At 36.5% G+C, this 24,419-nt stretch overlaps 1 protein-coding gene across 2 annotated transcripts in view; it reads right to left on the bottom strand.

Moving 5' to 3' along the window:
- The window catches only part of USH2A (usherin), a 386,355-nt gene that overhangs the window by 46,122 nt on the left and 315,814 nt on the right, over positions 1 to 24,419 (bottom strand). For both annotated transcript variants that reach the window (XM_071805984.1, XM_071805985.1), the window contains exons 56-61: positions 24,104 to 24,211; positions 23,409 to 23,592; positions 22,592 to 22,749; positions 15,316 to 15,474; positions 14,526 to 14,688; positions 8,305 to 8,659 (exon numbers count right to left, since the gene is read on the bottom strand). In XM_071805984.1, the coding sequence (XP_071662085.1) occupies positions 8,305 to 8,659; positions 14,526 to 14,688; positions 15,316 to 15,474; positions 22,592 to 22,749; positions 23,409 to 23,592; positions 24,104 to 24,211 (1,127 nt within the window). The remainder of the gene's footprint in view (positions 1 to 8,304; positions 8,660 to 14,525; positions 14,689 to 15,315; positions 15,475 to 22,591; positions 22,750 to 23,408; positions 23,593 to 24,103; positions 24,212 to 24,419) is intronic.

Here is a 24,419-nt window from a genome sequence, read left to right as displayed (position 1 = left end):
TACTAATTTAATAAAAAACAAAACTCAGAACTATACTCACCTGACAGGCACCTACAACACAGAATTTAATATTAGCTTCCTGTCAAAAAGTAACACTTAAGTCCATTAAAAATACACTGCCATTCTGCTTTCTAGATACAGAGGCCATCTGGCCTCTACTCACCATAATTGCTATTATAGTTTCAAAAATCATATTTATATAGAGATGTAAATTAACAGCCAGACACCCATTCTCACTCCCAAAGAGCTTTCTGTTGATAAACTCACGTTTTAGCACTGTGCAGGAATTAGGGTCTTGCCCCCTCAAAAAAGAGTGTGGCAAGATTATACATGCATCCCAGTGCTTTTTGTAAAGTCTGAAAGGAGGAGAGAGAGAGGTCACTTGGCAGGCAGAAAATGGGAAACTGCAACAAGCATAGGGGAGATGAGCTCGAATGCAGTTGTGAAGCTGAGTGATGGGAATGGATTCAAAAGGGAGCAGTAAAGAGAAAGGACAGGAGGTCAGCTGAGAATACTAAACTTATCTTGCGTAGGACACCCCACAGCTGTTTGATGAGAATGACTTTGGTGACTGTAGACCTGGATTAGATTCAAATGGAGTCCCCAGCGGTACAAGGCTCTATGTTATAGCACCAATTCCCATGAGTCGTGTGGCTTGCTCTTGCTTTTTTCAAAAAGAGCTAGGATTCTCCGTTTCTTAAATTACCAATTGCTTGTTAAAATTCCCTATGAAATATAAGCGTATGACATGACACTTCCCAGCCAATTTGAATAGAAGACCTTCTCTGTGGAGGGGAGTGGGGTAGGGGGATAGGATGAGGGGCGGGCTGTGGCCTTTCTAATTATCAGCTGAAGAATTCCTGTATCTGTAGCTGCTGGGCATGACCCTGGGGATTTTAGGAAGCTGCCCTATGACTTTACTAACGAAGACCGTTATCTTGGAGTTGCCTGATACATCCACTTAAGAATGTTGGTTAAACATGAATTAAAATCTAGTCAAATCCAATTAAGCATTTTTAAACAGATATCTAATTTGAAAAACAGCTGTACATATTACCCAACAAATTTCTGCCTCCCCCTTTTTCATTTTTATTTCCTACTTATATATGAAAAAGCATCTGTAGCTTACCAAAATCTTGTTTTTAAAGCACATTTAGTGCAGTAACACACAACATGGCACAAAGGGAATATCCTTCATATTATATCTTCCTATCAAGTTATAATTAATAAGGTGAAGCTTTGTGGGGGTTTCTGTTTTATTTTGCTTTTTATTCTGTCAATGTTGTTTTTCTACAGTGCCTGATTAGCTCAATTTTATTCTCATAACTGAAATGTAAGACTCACAGAAAAGCACCATAGAGAACAACATAAATATGAAGTATATATAAAAACATATGTAGAGAAACAGCAAATGGAGCATTTATACGATCTCATTTTAGTCACCTGCTTTTAAGCTTTGTCATGTGGTCACCTGTTCTCTTATGACTGCAGGTGCACAAGCTGAAAAGATTACCACTTCCAGACTGCTGCCCACCACCATCTCTCTGTCAGAGGGTACCATCTTTTAAATCTGTCAACCTCGATAATTTCATTGTGTGGGTTAGTAAAGACCAGCTGATTAATCATCTTAAAATCAACCACATTCTTTTGAGTGACATGTGCCAGTAGTGGCACACAAGTGCATGAGAGAAAAGCAGTCTCGTGTGAGCCGTTGCAGCCCAAGGATGGTAAATGTCAATGCCTTAGTTGTTTTGGAGGTTTCATGGTCTATAGAGGACAGTTATGCTCCTAACCAGGTTACATGCCTGAAGTCAGACATTATAAATATCCCTCAAAAGACCTAATTCTGCATGTGTTTCACTCATCAAAAATAGGGCTATGGAATGGGTGAAAACTGGATCTTGCACAAGGAGAACTCAAGGATAAAATACACCAGATATTTCCAAATAGGTAACTAACGAATTTTTAGAAAAAATTGCCTATTGATCCAGGCACTCTGGTCTAGTCAATCTAGAGTGTGGGATTAGGCATAGTCAGTCATAACCCTATTAGTGCTTATACTTCTTGTCCAAAAAATTATCGAAGGGCTAAATTATGTTAACTTCATGTTGCAGACTGAATTAGGAGGAAAATATTCAGGGAAAAAAATTAATGAAATAAACTCCTTTGCTGTAACCTTCACTAATTCAAATCACCAGTTTTCTGACAACGTATTAAGACCTCACAGACACCAGCTAAACCTTTCCCTGCTACCCTGCAACTGAACTTGCAAAGATTCTTTCATTCTTGGCAGAGTCCCAGCAGGGTCTAAAGCTCTTTTTCTGTGGCTGCTTAAAGCATTCAGAAGACACTGAAGTGGCCTTGGTAACAGCAAGGTTGGTATAAATACAAGAGCTGAAGCCTCTCTTTCTCTCTCATCGTTCTCATCCAGTTCTGTTACCACAGTACTTCAAAATCATCAAAGTTGTGCAACAATCCATTTCATCCTTTCTGCTCTAATTAGGCAATTCTACATGTCTGTCTTGATAGGTGGGGCTTACTGAAGCACTTAATCAGTTTCTGGAGGGGCATTGTAGTGTCAATCCAAATGCTTATTTAAACAGAGCTGTACTGCCAAATCCAGCATATTTTGCAGCAGCATGGAAACAACAGAATCTGTGAGACACAGATTGTCTCACGCACTTTTTTAGTTTCCTTTTTTTTTTTTTTTAAGCAGCCTTCAATGTGAAGAAGCACTTATCCTGTATTCATCCTCTGCAAGCTTAACAGGTCTAGAGATCAAAACATAGGAAGCATTTTATATCATTGGGCTTTCCTGGCAAATAAAACAATTACAGCAATTCCAGTACGAGCCCTTCCTGAAACTGTGTTAACGAGGCTTTGAATCTTAAAAACTGCATTTAAATCAAATGATTCATTTGCAAACTCATCACATACAGCACACACGTAGTAGGTGTGGGTCATTTCATTGGAATTAGAAAGCAAATGTCTCTATACATGAGAGGTCACCAGTTGTTGTAAGTTAAAATCTTTTCACTGTTAGGCAAAATTAAAATACTCTAACAGTGGTTTCAGTAATTTAAACATTGCAGTATTGTTGTAATATTTTTCTAGGCTCCAAGAGTTCACTATTGTTTGGTCCAATCAAATCTGGGAACACTGGAGAAGTTATCACCCATCAAGGTAATTACTTTCAAGTTGAAATAATTACTCCATCAATGTTAATGGTCTTTCAACTTCAATAAAGCACTCACCTGCCGATAATCACAGCTAACCTCTTGCTCTCATGCAATTCCCTCTCTATTTAGCAGGTTATATTACAGCCGTTAGAGTGGTCACTTGTCCTGAACAGCTGCTGAATTTCACTTTGATCAGCTGTGAACCATAAAAAAATTAGTCATCTGTGTATGATTTCCCCCTAACCCATAAGCCCTTGCAGAGTTAAGGATATGATCTTTTGGCTGTATTAGGGCACTGCTGAGCAGCCATCTTGTTTCTGGTTGTGGCTACTTTCCACTCACTAACAGCAGCACAGTAGCCTAATTAACTTTTGCCCTCCACTGCCGTTTACAGCTTTCATTCTTTGCTAAGTAGCACATCTTCTGAATTTATGGCATGTGCAGGGATTCCTCTATTTAGTCTCATCTTGTTTTCTTAGAGTTCAGTCCATTTCCCAGGCATTTGAAGTAGGCATGTATAGAAAAGTTTCACTGGTCCCTCTCTTTGACATATTTTTTCTTATTCTCATGGCTATGATCTTCATTTCTTCTTCTATAAGGAAATTATCGTGTACAGACCTGCCTACTGCATTACTGAATAATGTTACGTATGAGGAAGTTAATAAATACAAGGGATCTCTAATGCTGCCAAATGTTCACTGGTCTATATGAGGAAAGAGAAATAAAGGATCACACACGGATATACTAAGTATTTCTGAATGTGAAGAATAGAAAGGAACTAACTCTGGATGTGAGATTCCAGATATCTGTAAAATCCTGCATAGGAGGCATGTGTATACCATACTATTGGCCACTTCAGATTATTTCTGGTATTATTTATTTTATATGCAGTTTTTCAGCAAATATGTTTTTTAATTATTTTTACTCCTATTATATATTTGGTATACAAATTACTGTCTGATTATAATAACATAATCATGCAAACCAAAGCCTCATCCTACCAAAGTCTCTATTATTATTGGTATTCTGCAATATGTCTACAGATTTCCCTACCACAGATGAAGCATCTGCCAAGAGGAACTTGGCCAGTGTAGCTATATGCCATCTCCTCAAATAATGTAAGGTAAGCCAACATGTGTTCTCAACTGTTAGAATAGCTGCATCCAAACCACAGACTTTGCTGGTGCAGTGATATCAGCTAAGAGACATGTTAATTTTTTACACCCCAAGCTGACATAGCTATGCCAAAAAACCCTTGTAGGATAAATTTGGCCTGAGAACCTTATACTGCAAAACACATTGTGAGTAGACCTGTGCTGCTAGGTAGGCACAGGTGGAGGATTTCCCAGGAATAAGGCTATAATGCTAATACCTATCTCACGCATCCTGTAACAAGCACATTGTACTTTTAGTTACACTCTGCTGAGGCAGATTTTACATGCTGAGGCCTTGATTCTACACAGTAACAACAGGGATCACTGCCCATAGCAGGCCGAAATTTTCATTATAACCCTCATGTCATCTCTGAATACTTTTTCACTCCAAGCACATTCCTACAGCTACGTATTCTTACATTTTTCACTCATATTCTTGGCTTTGAAATCTCCTGCTTATGATAAACAACCAAGTACTTGACACCATTGTCATGGGAGTATCAGCATTACATGCCCACAAAAAATCCACGAAGTAAAAGTCCAAACCTACCCCCAGTTTGACCTCAGGGCCGTGTTTGGAATACAGCACTTAAAGAGCTGTGATGTTTTGATGCCATTTGGCAGGTACTGGCTTTATAATGAAATCAGCTCTGGGTCCTAAGTTCACAAGCTTAAGCCCTAAGCTCACGAGAGTGAGAAGCTTGCTTTGACAATCCAGTCACTTTATGCAGATTTCTGTAAATGAGAATTACTGTCAATCCGTTCCTCTATAAACACATCTGTCTCATGTTAATGTTGTCAATAAGACACTAAATATCATTCTTGCTTGAGAAGGTTAAAATGAACTGGGAAGACATTGCGGAAGACACTTGTACTGCGATAACCAGTCTTGACTTGACTTTGCTCTGCAAATAAACCAGAATGTCAGTTTAACTTGCTGTCACCTAACACCTGTCACTACACTCCTGGCCAAACAAGCTGGGGAAATGGGTGACACTGCTCTCTAACTGCAAAGCATCAGAGTGGCTCACATGCACTTGATTTGCTTCTAACAGTGCAGGGAGATCCTCCTTTCGTTTGAGCGGCAGCCGCTTCTGCTCTGAGTTCTCATTTTTATTTGCATAGGCAGCATAAAATTTCAAGGGGTCAGCAATAACCTTAAGGTACTGGGCAGCCTTTGACACATCAATTCAAATATAGATTAATGCACCCTAACTGGGGAGTGAATAGCTGCGTTTTGGAAAGGCAGAGTGGATAAGTCCGTCAAATGGTTTGAAAACCCAGAAGATGCTTTTCATTTGGCTCTGGAAATGAATGAAAATGAAGCTGTCAAATTAGAACAGTCTGCAGGGATATCAGCAAGAGCTTAATTTGTCTCCTGCAGTGTCACAAGGATTGTATTTCCACTTCAGGTTTGGTCAAGCTCTATGTCCTGCGGCAGGCAACCAGGGAGCAACCAACGAGAGCAAGGGTGGGATTGGCTACCATGATTCTAGCACTGCTTTTTTTCTGGAATAATCTAATGGGATAAGAATGGAGTCTAACAAATTAAATAAAGGACTGAACTCATTGCTCGCTTAATACTTTAAGTCTTGCTTGTAACATGGAAGCTTGTGTGAGAGAATGACTAATGGCATATCCCACGAGGGAGCTCCAATAGAGATGCTTCAGGAGATTAAATGATTTAGCCTAGTACCCCTGAAAACTATATTTTAAAGGGGCAGAAGTTTAATCACTGGAATGCTAGTTCCTTCAATAAAATTACATTTTAATTAAAGTGTCTCATTCACAATGCTACAGCTAAGGGTATACCAGCAATTTCTTAATAAAATGCTATCTTTAAGGGGTTATAACTTCAAAAGTTGATGTCCAGGTTTTTGCCTGCTGGGATAATTGACCTGACCTCCTGAAGATATCTTTGATAACAGGACTCCATGCACTTTATGTCAATAACTTTGATTCAAAGCTCTAGCTGTTCCGCCATATTCAGAAGAGACAGGATTCAGATCTCAACCGCTTGGTATAAATCAGCAACAACTCCATAGAGTTAATGTAGTTGCAACAGCTTAAAGTGAGTACAACTGATGGAAGAGCTGTGCAGAAAGATTTCTCCCCAAAGGGTAGTATAATGTTTAAAAATAAAAAAGTCTGGCAAAAATAATAATCAATAAATGTTCATGACTAAGGACAGCAGAAAAAAATATGCAAGTCAGCTTTGCTGCAGCACTAGTAGAACAGCTACACATATGCTGCCTGAATGTCATTTTGATTCAGGATAGTGTTTGGGGAAAATAAAGGATTTTTGAGCCAGCAAATACTAATTCAGTAAATAATAGCTTGTTAATTTAAAATGCTTTTAACTGATGCTGTTAAAGAAGCACACTGTGGCAACATTATTTAAAAGGCCATTTTGGTAGGTTTTATTGCCCACAATACAACCATCTTGGACATTTTCTGTTGTTGTTGGCATGCTTAGAAGACATTGCAATGCATGACCAGCCAGGTCAATTCCGATGCTCAGCTACACACTGCATACTGCTGAAGCAGAGTATTAGAAGCCCTGTCATTTCACTGGTTTTGAAATCTTAGGCGTCACATCACAATTATGATAGTGATTATAATTTTTAAAACAAGTTAAGGGCGCAAAGTACCAAAATCCTACTAAAGTTCAACTACTTTAAAAGCTAACATACTGTGCACTGCAAATGTAACTATTTCAGATGCCAAAAGTATATATTCCTATCATTCAGTTCAGGACCTGTTTTTTTGTTCCAGAAAAAAAAAATGTATTACAGACTTAATCCATTTAGGCTTCCGGGAAGCTAAACACAAACCTGCTTTGGAACCATATGATCACAAGAGCAAGACTGCTGAGTGGGAAATGTCTCCCACCTTGTCATGTCGAGATTTTTCTAAGGGAGTTACTTAAATGTTACTATTGGGTATTCCAGGGAAAGCTCTTTAGGATCCTATTTGAATGTCAAACAGATAGATACTTTATAATTGGGGTCATTAAGAAGTTACAGGATTTCTGGTGTTATTCAATACAAACATACAATCATTTAGGGAAAATTCTAGGTTTATGAAATAGAGGTGGCACTGATGAGGAAAACCAACCTTATTACAATCATCTCCTTAAATATTTTCTAAAATTTATTTTCAGGAGACAGCCAAATGCGACTATACAGCTGTTCAGTTCAACTATCTATAAGCTATCTTTCTATAGACAGACTAGAACGTAATATATAGGTTGGACAAGCAGTGGTAACTGCCCAAACCATAACCATTTCAGTCACTGATTTACATATTGTTAGTCAGTTCACAAAACAACCTGCCCTTTCCTGAGTCTATCCATCGCTTATACATACTGATTAGAAATTTAATATTTACAGACATTCATGTTTGGAAAGTCCCTCGAAGGCAGAGACGTGTTAGCAGTGCAAAGTAACATTCTACTACAAGTACATATAAGGAAAGTAACAATAGATCTGCTTTTATTATTGATGAATTATGAGGGGAACATGCAAATGCATTGCATATATGGACTATGTAATTACTAATTAATTCATTAACTTTGTGATTCCAACTAAATTACAAAACTAGAATTATATACAAAGAGGACTGGTTTTGTTGTTCTTTGTGCATATCCTGTGAAACTATTTTGACAGTCAGACAAAAGGTCACGACAACATTTTCAGAGTCAGGCTGACAAAGTTACATGCATGTGCTTTAATCTTCCAAACATGACTCATCTATGCTTTCGCGTAATCTAGTTGCCTCTACCAGGAACTAGATATTAAGGTGAAATGTTTCAGTCTGCACTGGGGCCAAACACAAAATATAAACCAAATAAATTACTGGCAAATGGAAACCTCACTTTTCCAATCAATGTTAAACGAGATTTTAAAATACTAGAGAGATCAAAGCAGAGTAAAAACAACTTAAAACTGTTTTTGTGGTCCAGTTCTTACCGTTACGGTTAGTGCTGTAACAGGTGGGATGCTAAATGTTGGATCGTTGCGTTTTTCTTGATAAACAACTTGATACAGAGATATAACACCATTAGGGGAGACTGGCTGGGTCCAGTTCAACTGTACAGAGTACGCACTTGTTGCTTGTGCTGAAGGGGCTCCCATGCCCCATGGGGAAGCCTCTAGAGTTTGTGTTGAAGCCCACAGGCTGTCCACTGACCCCACAGCATTTTGGGCTCTGACACGGTATTCATATAGGGTAAAAGGCTGTAGAGCATCAGATGCATCAATAAATTCCAAAGCTCCTTCAGCCCAGATGAACAAAAGCAGCTCTTCTTGACTGCCCACAGGACGTCTGAAATGAAATCAAAGGCAATGTGTTCAAAACTGAAAATAACTTGAACAGTCCCATGGTAGTAGATCCTGAAGTTCTAAGTTCAACCTGTACCTCAGAAAAGTACAGAACTGATTTCTGTGCATTACACACACACAAGGAACTGCCTACCTGTGTTTGCATCTTAAATGTATTTCCCTGAACTTGTGTTAGGTGCTGAGTAGTGAAGAGGAGATTTCTGAGGCAATCATTTAATTATTCTGCTTTATCTAGAAGAATACTCTAAAACATGTCAAACAAGTGTGCTGTTACAGTCCACAGTAGCAGAGTAGCAATACAATACTATATTGTCCTTTTAGGATAGAACACATCAGACTTTCAGAATTTTAAATCCAGATGTAGTTGTAAATAATGACTTGAATTGCAATATGTGTGAAGGTTTTCAACATTTCTGAAAATCAAACTATTTATGAAGGTACTCACCTCAAAATCCCTCATTAATGGAAAACTTATGATGAATTTACTTCAGAAAAATGTTACCTGGTGAACAAGCGATAAATATTCTATCCTGCCTTCAAAACCAAAGCTGTGCACTTTCTAATACTGATTTGCTCACAATAAGTATCCTATTTGTTCTTGTGAATGGAATAAGTAATCCCTTGTGCATAAACTTAGCAGAATTTGCAGCTCCACCAGAGAAAACAGAGTAAAATACCACAAGTGGTACTTTCTATAATAAACTAAATATTTTTCCCTGTGCTCTTTTTGTTTAAAAATGCAAACTGAAGACATATGAAGAAAATTCACTGTACACACTCTTGGCACACTGGGTATATATTTTTGTACATATGTGTATATATCTGTATGCATACATCCATCCACACACATATATATACATATATGCATTTGTATAGCATTTCTACTACAGATCTGCTTGTGTTGGACCTGGTGATATTCTGAGTATCAAGAGAAGATTACAGATGATCCTCAGCCCCTTTCTAATATGTCCCCTTCTAGTATATCATTTACAACAGTTGTAATAAGGCAAGCACTCGTTTTCAAAGCAGAGTTATCAAATAAATTCTTTCACTTGGCATAAAAAATGTTTGTGTGAAATTAAGTTGGTTACATTTAAACACTGTGATAAATCTCAATGATGGTTGTGCTGTACTGAACATGAATTTAAGTATTTCCCCTACTCTTCACAGGAACCTTGGACTTTGCAGAATGTAAAAGCACTTTCACCCTCCATGCCAACAACAAAAAACAAATTACATTATCTGCCACTTTTATTGCAAGTAGGGCAAATTTGCAGAAGTAAAATTGGTTTGTCTTACTATTGGTTGTCATCATCGCTACACACACACAGAAGCTGAAGAACACTTCTTTGGCAAGAGAAAATCTGTATTTCACAGAATCCTGTTGGATATTGTCTTGTTAGATCACCCAAGAATTTCTTTAAAAATACAAGATGCAACAAGCTTTAAAAACCAATACTCTTAGCTGCTTGAAATAATATATACTTAGGTATTTACATACAAATATGAAGAATATAATGAATGTGTGTGTGTACACACCTATTTATTCATCCTTTGTGTATATGCTTATATAAGGCATGCATGAATACATTATTGTCTTATATGAAGTTAAGAATTTTTGCTAAACTCTAAGATAAGCAGGTTGTATGGACAGTTTAGTTTGAAAAGGATAAAGTGTGATTTAAAGAAACAAAAAAAAAAAAGAGAGAGTTTTGAGTTACAATGTGCCTAGTGTAGTAAAACAGGCAAATTATAAGATATGTTGATACCGAGAATCGGTTGGCAAAACTGGGTGAAGAATGGCAGGTAGAATAGGCAAGAAAGATTCCCTAGCAATTCTCTCTCTTGCAAAAATATGTCTGGAAGAGTTGGGGTACAAAACGTCCCATTGATTCCAAAATTCTATCAGCTATTTTTAAGACATGTCCTCATGCTCTACTATAAAGGCAAATCAAGTCTTACGCAGAACTTTCCCTTAGATGCTTTCACTGACTTTATGTAAAATTCTGAAAGGTGAATCACTACTATGTCTTTCTCCTGCACCTAAAAAATTGTTTTTTCCCTGTGTACTCAAAAATGTGCCTAAAAAACATCTCTGTAGATAAAAGAAAACAGATTATATTTTAGTGTGGTAAAGTCCCATTTAATGATTCTTGTCTGATCAAACATTTTGGCATTTAAATAAGTACACAAATTTGTGTTTTATACATTTTTGAAACTCTGTGACGACCAGTTTTTTCACTCTGAAAGATCAAGTATGCCACCGAGTGTAAGATCATCCACAAGCAAAGCTGTACAATGTAGTCTGGTTAAGTATTTAGATCTTATTACTGCTGAATATTTAATGAATGAAACTTATGGTTAGGTAAATGGTTCCATCTGTAGCGCTAAAAACCTGAATATCTTCATGTATGAATAAACTTTGAACAGAAGTGGTTGAACAGTCTGTAATCATTTCAGTCGTCTTAAGATTTAAGATTCAACTGCTCATTTAACTGGAAGTGTTTCTTATGTACAATGAGCTGCAAAGGAGAATAACATTTCCAGGAGCTGGAAGTTGTCTCTTAATCTGCATAGTCTGATTTGCTGCTTACATTCATGTTACAGATGCTCAGATACAGTTATTTTTATAAGGGCAAATTCTCCCTGCCCCACTGCCAATCTGAGCCAGATGACATGAAGAGGAGAATATAATCTTCTTTGTGACAGATAACTATAGATCTGTATGCAGACGACTGCAGCAGCACTAACTGCAACACTCACTCCTCGGCTTTCTTATGTGGAAGGAGACTCAGTGAATCCCCGAGGTCTTGCAGGTCAACTCAGAGTTATTCTACACATGTTTACCTTTCACCAGGCAACAAAAAAACATGTTTTGGAAGTGCCTGCTGTTTTCTGTACCAGAGCAGTAGTGATTTATTTCTAGAAACACTAAGAAGTCCTGGGGTAAAATTCAAATAATTGGGGAATCGCACTGTTAAATGCGGGGGAATAATACAACATCGGCAATGCTGCCCCTCTGCAGTTTCACATTCAGTTAAACAAAGCAGCCTCACTTGCCATTTGGATTTGGCAAATCTATACTAATGTACCTTGTATATATATATGTATAAAAATATATAAATTTTTTACAGGTTTTGATGTCAAAATGTGAACAAAAGGAATCTGAGATTATTACGTGAAATATGCTAGTTTAGATTAGGTATTATATCAATTCCAGGTATAAATAAAACCCTTCAGGAGATCTTATACTCAATGACATGCATCTATAAGAATTCTTTTATTAAGCCATCTACTAATACATGTTCCTTGGAAGCTGTCTTTGGCGCACTTCACGGCTAAGGGCATAAGGGTAAGCAATAAATTAATTATAAAGAGTCAGTCTAGAAGCCTCTACGCTGCAAGTCATAACAGTCAACAGCAACTGAGACATGTCCTCTGTCTTAAATTGCCTGTTGATTTTTTTGCTAGATTTTCACCATCAGGACTGCTCAGCTAATGAGAGCTACATTACAAACTGACATATGTGTACTAAACAGTATGATCTTACTGAACTTACTTAGACACTTTGACAGAAATTCAGACACTCCCTTAAGCAAGATGTGAACCAAAATGCTTATAATTTTACCAGCAACATTTCTTTCAGAGTCATCTTATGTGCATCCTACACAGTGCATGCTGGTGTTCAACAAAGAGCAGTTCCATTAGCTGATGTGACCTATATCTTATTAAAATACAGCAAGAAATATTTCCATAATATTATTTTTCCAGACTAGCAATTTCTGTGGTTGTCACAGGGATGTTACATAATGATGAATGGAAAGAGAAGTAGATGGCTTGGTTGTCTCGTGAACCAGATCTTTTCTCATTCACAATCTCTTCTAAGTTGTGTTCCTTGCCAGAAAAGTTTAAAAGCTTAAGATCTGTGTTTTAAACTGCTATATGAATCAAAAATAAAATGTCACCATCTCTATTCTCATAAACTAACATTAAGTTTTTGTTTTCTAACAAACGAGCTGCAAACTTGCAAGTGCTTTATGATTCTAGAGTAAAGAACGAGCCCTGCCATTTTAATGCAAAAATCTGCACACACACTTGCTCCCCAAGCATGCCAGGTTTTGAGTTAAATGAATTTATTTTGGTGGTGATGCAGTAAGGAAGAGGCACATGATGAAGAAGAAATTACATGCCATAACCTCCCATAGAAATACTGCAGTCTTGCTGCTATAACAATGTAAGGCTATGTGTGGCTACAAAATGAAAAAGAACTATGTGCTTACATCCCATTTCTGATTTTTTTGCAGCTATCTGAGAAAGATTTGATATTGTTGTTGTCTAAGCACATTTAAACTTCAGCTGAAATAACTGCCAAGTGATTCATGCCTATGTAGGTGAATATAACGATTGTATCTGGAGCCCCAGTGCGCCATTTTCATTTCACTTTAAATAAAAAACAAAATGTATCTATGTCAGTCAGTGCCCTTCTGCTGTACTCAGAGGTATCAAACAGGCTACAATTATGATTGTGAAGTGATTGTGTCACATTGGAGGAAGGTTTATTGCTTTTGAGTCTGCTAGGCAGTAACACATTCTGTTTCATATTACTCTTTATATCATTGTTTGGCTGTGACTAGAATAATCAAATGCCATCAAATGCTGTCAAATTCAATTTACAGTATTTTTCACTGAAGCAGGCTTTCTGCATTATATTTCCTGTTTTCCCTTTCTATGGTTGCCATGGAATAGCAGGAGTAATCATCAGCTTTATTTACAAAATGAGCAGAGTGAAGATATGTCTTGGGCTATAACATACACTTTATTCCTCTTTATACAGGTGAGGGACTTGGCGTTTTTTTGATCAGTCAATTAAAAAAAAAAAAAAGGGCAAACAAAAGGATACTTCAAGAGAGCATGTGTTTAAGGCAAAAGTGAATTTATATTAATTACCCCTGCTGATTCCAAAAGCTAATTTGATTCCCTGTCTTCTCAGTCACAGCTCTAATACAATAAAATGCCCCAAACTCTTTGTAGGAAGCTAGGTCCAGCGCAGCATATATTTGCCACACATATTTAGAGTGGGGAAAACCAGGAACTTCAGAGTTTAGATTCTTCTCCATTACATGGTTTGAGTTTTATATTCTCTGCTTTTCTGAGGCTATTCAAGAAGGTCCCTTCAGCAAGCTTTTAAAACAGGGTCGATGTGCACAGCACACACCAGCACTCTGCTATTTTGATATTTCCCTAAACACAGTTACCTATATAGAAGAATCCTCATGTAGAGGTTATGAAGATCCTCATAAGGGGTGAGGCTGTGTCAGTCAGCCACCTAGACAGAGCAACTGGATACAAACACCAAGGAACATTAATAGATGCTCTGTAATCACACTCCAAATTACTTACAAAAAAAGAGACATAATTTATCTTGGAAAACTGATCTGTGTTAGGAACCTAGATACCTCTCTTTTTTTGCTTTTAAAAACCTCAGAAATTATGAATTACTCCTATTTCCATTCCAAAATTCTCAGCCATCTATCGGAGAGGACTGAAGAATGTACTTAGTGATCTGCGTAAACACAGTGAGAGCATCTATCTTAAAATTTTTATCTGTCCCGTTGAATTTTTAAAAATGTATTTTCACCTGCTTTTTGCCATTTCTAGATCAGAAAGATGATTCTTGTCTCAGATCTTATTCTCAGCTTGTCCAGATCAGCATCTTACCTTAGTGTTTGAAAGTTAACATACATTTTACCATATACTTCTACACATTTTTTTCACCTCTTAGTGTACCAAGGAATAAGGAAATGAACAGTTCAGTGAGATTAAGGATCTGAGGCAATAAAAGCATTTACCTGTGAATAAAGTAGTTAGTAATGATGCCATTTGGTTTCTTAGGTGGTGCCCATTTCACTTCAATGAGTGCAGATCCCATTGCTTTTATGACAGGTGGGCTCAATTCTCTAGGAGGTGCTTCAGCAGTTCTTGAATATGTCTGACCACCCACTCCACATCCACCTACAAAACCAGAAGTTTGTTTAGTAATGAGACCTTCTTCCTCAACAAAAAATACAATAAAAGCAAATGAATGTCAAGTAAAGAAACTGCTGATGAAATAGTGTCTCATTTCATTATTAAATACTCATTTAAGCTACTACATCTCCATTATTTAATTGTTCCTGATTTTCACCAGAGCAAGTGAGGAGAGAATTGGTTCTAAAGTGTCATTTTAGAAAGACTTATTTCAACAGGAATTTGAACATTTCCACTAAAGTCAATGAATTTTGTAATACTTGGGCTCTTCTCTCCTCTCTTTATGATTACCACTTCTGGTTGATGAACATTTACAGAACTAATTTTGTTCTATATGTGCATTTTCAAAAATTGTTAAGCTATTTCTGAAAAGCTTTTAATATAATGACACATATTACCTAAAATACATTTTAAAAATCTCCATTTAAAATATTCATGATATAATATGGAGAAATATTTAATGCTTCATCAAATGCTAGGCCCTTTTTTTCCTAGGTAAATATTTGACTCCAATGTAGAAATAAGATTTTATCTGGTTTACTGAATTGAATCTATCTGGAAAATCTCTATTCCCTTCCAGTCACAGAGGAGAGTCTTTTAAAATTACCTTACCATTTTGGCATGCTTGTATTCTTATCTCATACAGGGTGTAGGGATCTAGGCCATCGACAAAAGCAAAATGAGCACGTCCTACTGGCTTTACCAGTAGAGTGGGACTGCTTGCGTTTAGTAAGATGTTGTATTCCAAAGGCACATTGACAATGAATATCCCTGTTGTGAAGCAGAGAAGAACCAGTGATTATCTGAAATAGTAACAACAGTGCAGGACAACTTCAAAGAGGCATTCATCATATGCAATTTTAAATGTAAACCCCCTCTGGAGTTTTTTCCTACTGCCTCTTTTGGAAACTACAACCATTTAAATATAAACTGAAACAGGTTAATCTGCAGATCACAATTCGAAGACAGACACTACAGTTGTTAGTTACAAATCAAACTTCAATTCAGTCAATGCCTCTGTTGCAATTGCTACTTCTGAGAAGAGTGACCTTATGATTGCGAACCAGGCAGCTTTTATTTATTTTGGAGGGACAACAGTTACCAAGAACTGCTGTTTGAATATAGAGTCATATGATCAAAAAAGTGAATTGCCACCATTCAGCAAATTATCCCTTTTTAGCCCAGCAGCAGTAGCTGAGTGTAGGTTCTTAGCCTGCTTTACCAGTAAAGTACAATACACTAGATTGAACCAAGAAACATATTATTTCAACTGATATAAAACCAAACAGTTTAGTTTTTGTTGAAGACAACATCCTCAATTTTTACTATTTTGTTTTAGCTCAAACCTTTTCCCTATCTCATGCTGTCAAGTCCTAATTTTCCAGTTCTGTTGAGAAGGTTCCTGGATTTTTCTCTTTCTCTCTCTTTTTTTTTTTTTCCTTTGATTTGTTTGCTTGTTTTATTCTTTGGTGGTGGTGTTTTTGTTTTGGTGGACTTTCGTTGGTTTGGTTTAGTTTCGTAATTAGGAACTGGGCTGCAGGCTTTTTATGTTTTTGTCTGCTATGTACTGTTCTATGCAGACAGCATCAATTTCATAGAACCATGAGAATAATCAAAGAAGAGCATCTGTTAAGTGTGTTTCCTTTACTCTGCAGTCATGTAAGGCACAGTCTTAAGAAAGAACAAAGTACAAAGTAGACAAAGCATCTTTTTGAAATGCATACATTTCTCTTTCAACATAATATCTATTTCAGATGTCACAGAGATGTCTTTGTGATTGCACCAAGAACCAGATGTCTATGAGCAGTTCTGAGAAGTGTCCAGATCTTGAGAATCCTTCCCTTCCTAGCTTTGGAAAACAACTCCATTATTTCTCGTAATTGTGGTCTTGGTCCTTTTCTGATAAAGTATCGACATTGATGCTATTACCCTGAAGCTACAAAGAGCACTTTTTTCCACTGTAGTGCATCTTTCAGGTGGATTTTTTTAAGCTAAGTGAAAATGAAAATCAACTATAAAAAAATTACAAGAAATCAGAGAGATTTCAAGTTTCTTTGTGGTACTATAAACAACTGATGTACTTTGGAAGATCAGAAAAATCTTTCAAATACCAAGCTTTTACAATTCTCAGAAGAAAAAGAGGACATAAAAATCCAAAAGAAGTAAGATGTTGCTGTCTCACTAGATGTTAGACAAAGGAAATGCCATTACACTAAAAAGCTGAAAAAACAACCCTGAAGTGGAGGCATGACTTCAATCGTATTCAACTGCTCAGCTCACAGGAAGAAAAAAGGTGCTGATATTAGTCATTGGAAGAGGTAAAGGGAGAAGGATATAGAAAGTGCAAAAATCCAACTGTAAAATATTCCTTTTTCAGTGTAAAAGTTTCAAGGAAAATGCCAAGATCTAATCATTACGAATGGAATAACAGAAATACAACTTTTAAAGTTGTGCTGAGTAAAGTTGTTACAGAGTAAACCTCTGAGAGGTGATCTTGAAGTAGATGGCTTCTGCAATGAAGAAAATTCTTTTCGTCTGTGATATATGGAAGATGAAATGCTCAGGAAGAGTGCACTTGAGTGTGCATTGTGTAATTATACCAGTAATTAAAGATATATTATTACAGCTAAACTAACTTTTTTTCCCTATAGTTGGAGTGCCTGTAAAGAACAAAAGAGAAGATCTGAAAGTAAGAGCTTGAAACGGTAGATAGCACATCAAATAGAAACCTTTTTTTTTAATCTCACAGTTAAGGTCCCCTTCTTCAGTCCTGACAACAGACCAGATATTTCAGCCAGAAAAACTCCCTGCCTTATGCAAGCGACATATAATTCACTTCTGTGCATCTAATCAGGGCATTTATTCTAGGCAAAATTCACCAGAAACCTTTGAAATTGGAACTGTTCAGAATGCTTGATTTCCCAAGGAAGATTAAATACAAACAAGGCCAGCTGAATCTAGACATCAATATGCAGTAAAGGACACTTATTTAAAAATAATTAACCTATCCATGTCCAACATTCTGTCCATACCTCAGCAGAAATGCTAAAAAAAACCCCAAACAAACAAAACCCTAAACCTTTAAATTCTTCCAAATGCTGCAATAAATTAGGAATTATATCAATAATAAATATGCTCAGGAGAAAGAAATATCCTCAAGAAGTGAACGTGATTGTAAATAAAACCAAGTAAACATACTGAAAAATTCCAATATCTAATGGAAATCTTTCTACAATTTGACAAAATTCATTAAATGCTAAGTTCAAAGGATCACTTTATAAGCAGAAAATAAAAATATATATCCTCATACAACATAGGAACTTGGAAAAAAAGCTTTTTCTTCCAGAATAGCCTTCAGCATCTGTGGCCAGTCTGAAACTACTACCTTGTGTGCTTTGATGACTGAAGGAAACGAAATGGGCATATTTGTTAAAGTCAGCTGGGAAACCACACGACTTGGTTAGTTCCAGAGTTCATAAATTTATGTCAGAATAAAAGGAACCATAAAAGCACAAGTGAACCAATTTACCCTAAGTGCAAATGGCAGTTTTGTTATTTGGTGTCAAAGTTACCATGAGCACAATGACAACCTGCCATAACACATTTTCATGTTCACTAAAGAACAAGGATTTAGTTGGTTAATATTCCCGGCAATACTCTTTTTCATAATTTACAACAACTAGATGCTGATAGGTTATTTAACATTTATGAAGTTAAGATGTAATCAGAAAAACCCTGATTATCTTTACAAATAAAAAAGTTAAATTATTCCACTTTTTTTTCTCTGAGACTTCATTTCACAGCAGGTGCACATTTTGCAATGGGACAAGTCAATCAAACTAAACCTTATTTTTTTGTGGGCATATTTGGATAACATTTAATGGACAATTCTGTGCAAAATTCTACAAATTAGGTTTGATGGCTCTGTGTATTTCAAAAGTAGGGTAGCTCAAAAATAGAATTTGCAACACAAGATGCTTAAAACTTGGGGGGAAGAGCCATAGCCTATTCTGCAGACTCGTCACCAAAAATCTGTTTGCAGTCAACTGCTGAAAAATTGTTTAATAAGTTAAACCCAATCACAACTGATGTAAAATAGTTGAACTGTTTTGCTTATAGTAAACAAATACTAAAATAAGAATGTCATATCTTTTATTCTAAAACAAGTTAGAGCAAAATTATATTTTAATATTTAACTTCACAAAATAAATCAATCTATTTGGCTTCCTGAGATTAGGTATTTACATGAAGCTTCAAATATCCAGATATCTAATTCTGATTGTATGAAGTATTTCCAACCACATTCTGAAGACAGTAACAACAGGAGACGCTGACTGCTTTAAAGATGCAGAACTTTGGATGCTGAGCTTGAAAACCTTCTCCTACAGTGATTTGGAGCAAATAATAATTTACATGAGAAAAAAAAAAAAGAGGAAATGTAACACTAGCTTAGCAAAAGTCCAAACAATTTGTTAGGACACCATAAAGGAGAAACTATGTTGGCTGGGGAAGTTAAGAAACAAACAAATGTAATTCAAATACCAAATTTGATCCCAAGAATAAAGAAGAAATGTGGACATATTACACAATTTTCGTTCTAATTGACAAGCAAACCTAGAGGTAGATAGAGTGTTACAACATGATGAAAGAAAACATTTTCATCCAGATGATCACTAACATACAAAGCAAGTAACCTAGGAGGAGAGGACAGGATCCTCCTTTGAGCATGTTCAGCTTTCAGGTTATCACCAGCAGTGGCTGAAGACATCTAAAAGAATCAGGCCCCCAGTGAGGACTAGCAGGGTTTTCAATGAGTTGAAATGCAGAATGGCTACCTGCCGACCTATCAATAACATTCATGGATATGCGTTAGGAGAATTATGTGGCTGGGTTTTTACCATTCAGCTTTTCTCCTTCTATCCATGGCACTAATATTTGTTTCACAATAATTGTAACATATCCTTCTGTAGTGTATCAGTGAAATGTACCGTACCTTTGAGGTCTGTGCACTGAGGCAGTGCAACACAAGATAATGGGATACCTATTTCAGCAAATAAAGTCCTATTTTCCATAGTGAGTGAGGTGTGTCAAATATTTTTTTCTGAATCCATCACTTTAACTGCTACTCGGCCACCTTGCTATTTAGCTAAGCCAGGAGTTTAGAAATGCTGCATATCTATAAAGTCATAAGATTTAGATACATTACAGATGTTGAAACATTATAATTAAAGCCATTCAAAAGGAAGGTACGTGTAATATGATGCCTGTAGTTAATCCTGTGGGTGATTACTTGATCCAAATTTATTATAGCACATAAGAAGATAGAATGCCAAAGCATACTTGATATCCACAGACAGGAAGACACTATGACCAATCACCCTCTCATCAAAACTTGGTTAATGAAAAGCACTTCTATTTTTTTTTTTTTTCATGGAGACGACACCAATTAAAACAACTGTCTTGTCCAAGAGCAACTGCCAAGCCTGACAATCCGTATAACAAACACTGCACTCTGGGTTTATGAGGGAAACCTGTATTATTTCAGTGTAGCATATGGTGAAACAAGGGTTCATACACAGAGTAAAATAGATCAGAAAACAAAAAAAAGTTACTCCATGCACAATAACGTAAAAAAGGATAAAAAGTTGCAGACTATTTAGGCTAATCCTACCAAGATGAGGCTGTATGTGGCCCCAGACATCTGCATGCATAGGACCTCTTAATGGGCTGTATGCCATTCCAGAAGATCAGAACCTTCCAACCAAAACCTCCTCACAGTCTTCCACTTGGGAAAAAAAACACACAGTAGGAGCACAAAGGTCTCAGAATGAGCATGAAGTAGGATTATGAAGGGTCACACAGGGTTTCTTTCAGTAGCACTTAGTAACATTTCTCTGTTGCTAGTACTCCCCATTCCTGTAAGATCAGCTAGTGGCCCTGAGGTGCTATAATAAGAGGAACAGCATGTTTTGCTTTCCTGTCTGCCCAACAGAGTTAGTGTATTAAAACCAATCCCTTATTCATACTTAAAAACTTAAACAATTGGCCCCAAAATGAGAAGACAGAGAAGAGGAGACTCAGTCATCAAATATCCAGAAAAGTGAGATAAGTGTTCAAGGAGCACCCCAGTACCTGGGCAGAAGGACATGTGCCTCTCCCTGACTGAGGAGAACTGATACAGCCATGTGAACACATCAACCCTGCATCCTCCACAAAGCCATAATGTCCAGCTTCTTCCTCACCCCTCTGATTATGTAGTTTTAGGGATACATGAACCTTTATATGTACAATTCTAACTGCAACTTAACCAAATGTACTACTTAAAGCCTGGTTCTCCTATCAGACTTGTCACCTACTGTAAGAGGAATTAGAGCAGCTGGAAAAGAAAAGGTCTGGAACAAGGACAAGCTTTTCTGGGAAACACCCCACTCTTCACAAGCCTACACTATTCCAGTATATTCATATGTTTTAAATCTATGTATAATGTTGTTGAATATTTTGTACCTGAAATTATATTTATTATCGAAACTATAATACAGCATGAGTCACTTTCCAATAAAACCAGCTGTAGATTATATGCCATTGGAATTCACCTGCCTTCTGCTGGGTTCTAAATCCTTTCAGGCAGCAGGGGGAAAAGTTTAATTTAAGATTTTAATCTTTTTCATATATTATAGCATTTCTATAATGGATTTTGTGCTTCTGAAAACTAAAAGATTGACAGCTGAAGGTATTATAGATTTATTAATCATTGCTTAAATGGGTAGGGTGAACACTGCTAAGCACTGCCACAATACTTGCAATCCCAGCCTTGAAGGCAAACCACTTTTTCTAGGTGACTTTATTTTTAATGACAATTGACTCTACTGTGACTGCTATGCAAGGAAATAACATCTTAAATAATTAGAAAGAGGAGACATCAAAAACTTTCCTGAGATCATTGATAAAACACACATGGTTATTATTGCAAGATGCAAGCATCTGAAGTTTATTAAAAAAATTACCTAATTTCTACTGAAAAAAACAATATCTGGAAACTGGGAAACACCTTGCTGGAGATGAACTGCACTAGACAGAAAATTGTTCATTTACAATGCTCTCATCCCACAATAACTACTGCATATAATTTTTATAACATCAGTAAAGTACACCAATTGCTTAAGCTATGATCTGTATTAATGAAAGAGAGCACGGTCTCTCATACAAAAATACGTTATTATTCAATTATTCCTTCATGGTCTACCTCTGTAGCAGGCCAAGACAGCCAGAAGACTGACAAGAGGAAAAATATTTCTCGGCTTTTGCTGACCCACCCACCAAATAACACTGTGGTGCTCTGATAAATAAAAATTATTCAATCAGGTCAAAGCTAGCACAGGATCTCTGTGTCACACTCTTACACCTTTTGTTAAAGGAGTTCAGCATTGCATACCTGAGGGAAAAATGGACATTTTAATTGCCAGGATGGCTATCAAGACATCATCAACCCAAAAGGTTGGCAGATTTCCCTGTTGATAGCTCAGGTTAGTCAGAACTGAACGGAAAACTTATTTTCAGTGTAATTTTTGTATTGTTTTGTTGTTGTGGTGGTTTGTTTTGGTTTTTTCCTAAATACTTGCACTCAATAATAGTTTACAAGATCAAACTAACATACAGATTTTCGATCAGCTAATCCTCACAATACTTAGGTCAAGTACATAGGTCAATATTATTAAAATAATATGCCTCTAGGAAACAGCAGCTTTAGACACTGGTTATTTAAATCAATGCAAACACTAAAACCAAACATGAAGAATAAAAATATCAGAATGATTCAGCTGCCTGCCTGAATATACTAATTTTTCCATCTTTTCATTTTGCTACAAAGTACTACATATATAATTTTTACCTGGCACGTCCCAAGCTAGAAATATAGAATATGCGTCAATTACTGTGACATTATATGGGACATGAATTTTCTCTGGTGTTCCTACTGGTGTTTGTATAACATATTTATCACTAGCGTTGCTGCCGCCCCAAGTGCTGGCTTCCAGCTGGTAAACATATCTGCGCAAACACAAAAAGATCAGTAGACACTATGGTTAGAAGCTTTACGCATATCAGTAATAGAACATTTCCACTTTCACCAATTTAAAGTGAATAGGCTATACAAAGAGTATTACAAATATTGCATTAGTGAAGATTTTCACTTATAAGTTTTCGTAATGTGAGAAAAGTAACTATTTACTTATAATAATAATTTTAATACTAAAATTCACATTAGCTTACATAACAGAGAGAAGTATTGACTGAAAAAGTGCCAAAGCCAATTTCAGAATGGTCTCTACTAAAAAATCAGCAGCTGCTACTTTTGAGCCAGCATGTTCCATATGCACAGAAGCACTATAAGCCATATTCAGTCCTGTCTGCTGTATAAAGACTTAAATTTTTCTGATATATTCCATGAGGGAAAAATACAACCAATGAGACTGCAACAACCAAACAATGAAAAAAAAAGCCTCCCCCTTTTGAATCAGAATGACCTTTTCTCAGAAAAGTAAAAACAGACAAGTTCTTTGTTAAAGGCTACCGATTTTTCAGTAATCAAGTAATATTGTAAGAGATTTTTCTTTTGTTAAAAGAGTAACTTATATTTTGTATATTTCACAAACACATGTATTTTGAAGATATTTCACATGTTACCAGAGCTCTTTAATGTGTCTTACCTACTGTTAGGCTGCAGGTTAACATCTGTGAAATTCAGGTCTGTACGGCCACCCAGGAAAATCTCTTCTCCATCACGAAATAATCGATACTGAGTAATGAGTCCATTTGGTTTCTTTGGTTCTGTCCAGTAGATTTCCACTTCTGTTGAGCTGACTATGATGTGATGAGGTTTTGGCCATACCCCTATTAATATCATGACACTATTTTAATTTTATGCCAGAAATATAAAGTTTTGATTTTTGGTTTTTTTTTTTTTCCCCCACAGTTTACACTGCTGCTTTCAGCAATGTAATAAAAGCATAAAACATTGCCAGAGACAATGACAACATTTAATACACTTTCTTTATTAATCTTATATCAAATGCAACCAAATAGACAAGGTACAGGTTAATGGAGAACGAGGCCAAAGGCTGCAGCCTTTATATTCCCAGTTGTCTCTGCATATAAAAAATATGCATCTGCTAATTCTAACTTGGGGAAATCATTACAAAAAGAAAGTAGAAATGCAATGCCAGGCAGTCAATATAGAGAGTGTGTTACGATACAAATATTCTAAGAGAGATGAATTTTTTTGTGTAAATTTATAAATGATAACTTGATGATAGTGGGGTTTTGCAGCTTGTTAAACCTTTAGAAAATACAAGCCCATATGACCATTTCTTTGCAGTTCTAAAAGAATGCCTTCTTCCCTTACCATAAGGAGCAGCTTGTAAAGTTTGACCTGAAAACGGTTGGCTATAAGCACAGCCGGCAGATGTGCATGCAGTAAGGATGAAGCTGTAATTAGTGTACGGCTGGAGACCTAGAAAGAACAGAGAGAGTTTAGACTGAGATGTTGACATCTGATATTCCAAGAATTGTATCACTACATAGAAAACTACTGGACTTCAAGTTAACTTTTAGTATTTTTGGCAAACAAAAAAGTATGAGCCATTCTAATTTTACATTTGAATAATACTGAAATGGTGAATTATTGCTAATTTAGATATGTGTCCTCTAGTAGCTTAAAA

Source organism: Patagioenas fasciata, chromosome 3 (assembly GCF_037038585.1).
Source record: "Patagioenas fasciata isolate bPatFas1 chromosome 3, bPatFas1.hap1, whole genome shotgun sequence".
NCBI classification, from domain to species: Eukaryota; Metazoa; Chordata; class Aves; order Columbiformes; family Columbidae; genus Patagioenas; species Patagioenas fasciata.
This window is presented reverse-complemented; position numbering and strand designations above follow the sequence as displayed.